Consider the following 6,000-nt stretch of genomic DNA (forward strand, 5'->3'; position numbering starts at 1 on the left):
ATTATAACCAATGTGGCACACTCAGAATAATTACATTGTTGTTGTTTAACAGAAGCAGGTTTTAAAAAGTTGATGAGAAAAATCTTTTAGTATTCCCCCTGATAAATGGAACACTAGTCATGCTCTCAAGACATACTAATTCAAGTCAAAGTGAATTGTGTTAAACTGATTCTGGGTGTTTTTGAATAATTGTGCAATTCAAGTGAATTCTTTAACCAATTAACTCTCTCTAACCAAATATAACTTTCTCAAGATCAGAGTCCTGATTTTGATAAGTATAATACAATAAGTCTAAACATTTGAAATCCAGTCAGGCCACTTCTTACTTTCTTGGTATGGTTACTATCGTCTTGGTGTAACCCTTTCTATACCTACCAGGGAAGCCAGATTCTTCCATTTCCTCACTACACACATGTTGACTGGGATGATTCATGTAATCCTTATTTTACAAGGATGTGTGAAATAACCCCAGAGCAGGGCTAACACAACAATCCAGCCTAACAAGGTCACATACACCACATCTTAGTGCAGGGAAATACACAATAAGCAAATAAATAAACAAGAAACAGTCAGAATGCAATAGATGTTGGGAGGAAAATAGAGTATCGAGTGGCGGGGGTGGGAAGGCCTCTCTAAGGAGGCCTAGGAAGTGCCAGGAATGTGAGGTAAAATGAACAAAGCTTGTTTAAAGATATGGAAAAAAGGCCAAGGGGCTGGAAAAAAAGGATACTGTGTAAAGTTCTGAAGTAATGAGTCAGACAAGGGTGGGCTTTAGAAGCTTATGGAGTTGAATTTAATTCTAAACATACTAGAAAGTCATCAGAGAATTTTAAGAGACTAAACAAAGCAGAACTCATTGAAAAGAATAGTTTTTAAAATGAATGCCAAAGACCTCCATAGGTCAGCAATTTTTGTTGTTATTCAAGGACATGAAAGAGAAGCTTTTTTCTTTATTCCTGGATTCATTTGTCAATGCAAGTGAATACATTGACAAAAGGGGTGACTCCTTACAGGGAATGAGTTAGAGAAACTGAGGATCACTAAAGGGACCTTCTCCCACAGGTGGGTGGATTACTACTGATAGGCTTGACCCTAAAAGAGGCTGATGATTTGTGACTGGGGGTAATTCAGACTGGACTCCTTTCAGGGACTTTGAGGACATCGGTGTAGAGATGGCCATTTGACCTTCTTCTCCCTGTTGAGGCCATCTGTGTTCCTGACTTTTTTTTTTAAGACTTTATTTATGCATACAGAACTGGGGTACAGGCTAGAGGTGCAGCAGTGGTGAAAGGATTCACTAGACAGAGTGGGGAGCAGAACAGGCTGACTGACGAAGTACACTGCTGAGGGGAGCAGTGGGCGGGTCAGGAGAGGTCTGCCACACCATGTGGGTCACCTCCAGGGGTCAGAGGTGGGACTCACAGTGGAGCGGCTGTGGCTAGCTCCCAGTACTGCGTCCTAACCCGTCGTGCCACCAGGGAAGGCCCCCCTGACTCTTGGGGGCGGGGATCGATGATGAGGAGTAGATATGTAATGAATGACAAGTAGGTATCTAATGACATCAAGAGGAGAAACCTGCTATGTCCCAGGAAAAATAATTCAACCATTCTTTAAAAATAAATGGCTAAAAGCCAATCAATGCTTAGCACTTTAAACATTGCTGGTGCCTGTATTTCAATGCTAAGTGTTAATCCATTTCATCAGATTGATTTATATCTCATAAGCAAAACACTCACAGATTCAACTTCTTTTGTGGAAAGTTTAGTGACCAGAGAAAGTCTTAGGACTTACTGGCACTTCCTTTGTAGTGGAGGAAGTCACCTATCCCTGGGTACAAGACTTGGCTTAAGGATCTCTTAACAAGGCAGAGACCCAATAAATTGTAGAACAGCTGGAATTTGAAATCTTTGAATGTTTTATTATGTTTGATTTTTTGTTATCTTTATTAATAATAACAATAAAAATGCTTGTTCTTCATTGCTCTATCGGCATTACTGACTACTGTGGAATAGCTTGCCACTTGTATCTGGGAAAAATATTTTGGTGTCTTTGAAATTAAAAGCTTAAATCATTTGTACATTAAATGATATAAATGGCCAAATGAATTTAGAATTCAAGCTGAAATATATCTAGCTCAGTTGTATGGCAACTTCACAGGTGTGAACTGGTGTTATTGCCACGGGAATGCATGTCCTCACATAGTTGCCATGATTTCACTTGACAGGGTGAGAAGGAGCTGTGAGTTTCAAGCATCTATCAAGAAGGAAGGAGGAAGCCTAATCCTGAAATCTGTAGGGAGTTATAGGCTTTTTTTTTCTTCTCTGAAATAAAATTCTCATATTGTCTAGAATCTTTTCTTTCTCTCAAATTGTACTTATATGTAATCTGTGATAGATATAGTAAGCCTTCAGATATTTACTTATCTGTTCATCATGCATTTTAGTACTGCCATTTCATGACATATCGTCAGAAATTGTGCAAGCACTGTGCAAGCAACCCAGCTTTTCACAGGCAGCAGAACTGAGGCAAATTATTCAAATTTTGAGGCAATGAATATATGATGCTCATTCAAACTAATCCGTTCAACTCACTTGTTTGCTTTTGTTAGGTAACCAAAATTTTTTGTTTCAAACGTACAGTGTTTTATCTTTTTGGAAATTGCCTTTTTGAGTGAATTTTAATCTTGAGTTCCCATCCTATTCCATGTACTGTTTCAATCTGAGGAACATTGACTTTAATACTGTTTCCACAGTGACAGGCCCTGGGTTGATCACAGCTCTGGGGATTGAGTTCTCAGGCGTGTACTTAACCCCCTGGCCCTTGGTTCCCAGTGCAGTCCGCTAGCTTCAAACCTGCCTCCAGGGATCAGAGGCGTTGCCTGCCTGCTCACTCTGCCTGACAAACAGTCAGGCTTTTCACCGGGTTGCCTCACAGGCACTGACTGAACAAATGGCTCTCACCGGATTTCCAAGCCCCTCTCAAGGAACCTATCTTTGGTCCTGAAACAAAAGGGAGTAAACAGGCTCCAATCCAATGCCCACACCCATAACAGCTGCACAGCCTTGCAGAGCTCAAAGTTAGCTGCTGAATAAAGGAGCCTCTGTTGCTCAGAGCCACCGGTTGGACAGAGTTTTTCTAACCACTTGGGCTTTCTTAGTGGAGACATAGAACATGCTCAAAAATATGTCGTTTTTGTCATCGCTTCATTTTCAAATTCTCATCTTTCACGGTTGAGCTCAAATCTTATTTTCTATATTAAATTATGCTATTACATATTTGAGACACTATTAGACCTTAGAAAAGGGCAGTAAAAATAACTGTGTACTATTAAGATGATTTTTTAAAAGATTTATTTATTTATTCATACAAAACTGGGGTACAGGTCAGAGGTGCAGGGATGGTGAGAGGATTCACCAGAGACAGAGTGGGGTAGGAAGCAGAACAGGCAGATTGAAGAATTACACTGTAGCGGGCTGGTCAGGAGAGGTCTGCTATACCATGTGGTCACCTCCAGGGCGGGAATCAAACTCATGCTGAAGTGGCTTTAGCTTCTTAGTGCTGTGCTTTAACCCGCTATGGTGCCAAGGAGGGCCCATAGATGATTTTTATTTAATTAAAAAATGAATTAGATTGATTGAATATTGATTTGGCTTTCTACCAATCCTCGTGATTCTCCTTTCCCCTTCCACAAATAGGTTGTACCTAATGTTGTTGGGCTATTAGGTAGAGATTTTCAAGAATTCTGCCCTTCTCTTGATCTCTTTTTTTTTTTTTTGGCGGGAAGTACAATTTCAGCTCCCTATGGTAACCAAACCCTGTTGACTTCTACTTCCATGAAAACATTAAAAGATCTGAAAGTGTAAATTCTGTTCGGAGTTTCTTCACAGGATCTGCCAACTTAACTGGCACCCACTGAGTCTCTGTTGACCTCTTGAGCTTCCTCTCATTCCTGTAGCATGGACCATTTGGTCTAATCATCTGTCATTTATCTTTACCAACTTTAGGTGTTATAACAATTGTATGAATTCTTGAAGAAGTATTCTCCTTTTGGAGCAAACAAGGAGACAGTTCTGCAAGAATTCTTATACTAGTGTAGACTGTACTTGTAAATCAAGCTCTTTATCAGAGAAGCATATACATAGATGTGTATACCTCATTTGACAGAACAGATACTATTGTTGCCATTCAATGGTTATTGATAACCTACTATGGTCAACTTAGAGAATAAAGCTTTATAAAAATGTAAGAAACACATAAAGTTTTGGTCTCCCCCCACTCCTTGTAAAATATCAAATGATGAAGATGCATTTTTTAAAATACCTGGTTGACTAGTTTATGGTTTAAATAGAATAATGACATCAGTGGCTTAAGTTAAGGCTACACTATTAATATAATTTTATTTTTAATTTAGAAACATTTTTTAAAAGATTTATTTATTTATTCATACAGAACTGGGGTACAGGCCAGAGATGCGGAGGGTGAGAAGATTCACCAGAGACAGAGTGGGGAGTAGAACAGGTAGATCGACAAAGTACACTGCTGAGGGGAGCAGCGGGTGGGTCAGGAGAGGTCTGCCACGCCACGTGGATCTCCTCCAGGGCAGGTGGGAATCGAATTCATGTGGAAGTGGCTTAAGCTTCTTAGTGCTGTGCTTTAACCTGCTGCGCCACCAGGGAGGGCCAATTTAGAAACTTTTAAAACTGAGTGATATTTTTTTAAGGAGAAAACTTGAAAATTAAGTGTGTTTGCCCATACAATTCAATAGCAACCATTTATTTTAAACCAAATCATCAATACCTTTGATTTCTTTACCAGATTTGAAAATGTATTATTTCAGTCTTTTGCTTTTCATTGGGAACAAATCATTATATGAAAATAAATAAATAAATAAACAAACAAAAATGCCAAGTCTGACACTATGAAACTTATATAGTATCTTTTTCTATGACTAGCTGTGAACACAAATTAAAGACATCCTTCATTTGGACTATTGAAATACATTTAACTGCCTGTTTTATTCTGTCATTTGGATTTGAGCTAAAGTAAAATATGTCAGAATATATTTCAATAAATTTCTTTATCAATTGTTCTTGTTTGTGTTATTGATTAAAACTGCACAGATAGCGTTATTATGTAATGTGCTTCTTTTTAACTGACACCATTTAAAATCTAACATAAAACATCCTTTTGATGGTGTCACCACTAAAAATGCAATGAAGTACCATGAGAGTGAATTTACCAAAGTTACAGAAGTTGTGGGGGCCAATCATCATGTCAGGAGATGAATATCCTAACCCAAAGATTTACTGTAATTTGGATTTTTTTTCTTTTATTTTTCAGACACTGCAAATGGAAGTAAATAAGCTGAACATAACTTTGCTTCAAATATTCCGCCAAGGAGTGGCAGCCGCGTTAGGAATCTTACCCCAGCAAGTGCACATCAATCGTCTCATTGTAAGATGCCTACATCACATTCCCAGAGTACAAGCTTTGATCTTGATGAAGGGCTCAATAATAGAGCAATATAAAGAACACCCATGCAGTAGTCCTATGACCCATGAGCTGAAATTGGCATGCCACTTGTTTTTGCAAAGAAAATTTTATTGCAAGAAGCCACACCTGCTTTGTACATATTGCCCATGGTTGATTCATACTAGAATGATAGAGTTGGGGGTTGCAATAGATTGTTTAACTATCCTGAAGGCTGAAACGTTTGCTATCTGGACTTTTACAGAAAAGGTTTGTCAACCCTCTCATTGTACAAGGCTAGCTATCTAGGTAGGTATGGACACAGGATCTAAAATATTTGTCTCACTAACCTGACACTGCTCCCAAAATATTTTCCCTAAAAGAAAAATCCTCTGAATCAGTTAAGGCACTGCCTTCAGGCAGTATTTATTTAAACCAAAGATATATACTTTGGTTTTAATAAATATATATATATATATATACATATATATATATATACACATATATATGTATATATGTGTGTATATATAT

At 38.3% G+C, this 6,000-nt stretch overlaps 1 protein-coding gene across 2 annotated transcripts in view; it reads left to right on the forward strand.

The window, feature by feature from the left end:
• PTPRR (protein tyrosine phosphatase, receptor type, R) overlaps positions 1-6,000 on the forward strand; it is a 219,786-nt gene that overhangs the window by 103,724 nt on the left and 110,062 nt on the right. For both annotated transcript variants that reach the window (XM_004675893.2, XM_012720496.1), the window contains exon 3: positions 5,341-5,454. In XM_004675893.2, coding sequence (XP_004675950.1) covers positions 5,341-5,454 — 114 coding nt within the window. The remainder of the gene's footprint in view (positions 1-5,340; positions 5,455-6,000) is intronic.

The sequence above is a fragment of the Condylura cristata genome, unplaced genomic scaffold, assembly GCF_000260355.1.
Source record: "Condylura cristata isolate star-nosed mole 26May11 unplaced genomic scaffold, ConCri1.0 scaffold00004, whole genome shotgun sequence".
Classification (NCBI taxonomy): Eukaryota; Metazoa; Chordata; class Mammalia; order Eulipotyphla; family Talpidae; genus Condylura; species Condylura cristata.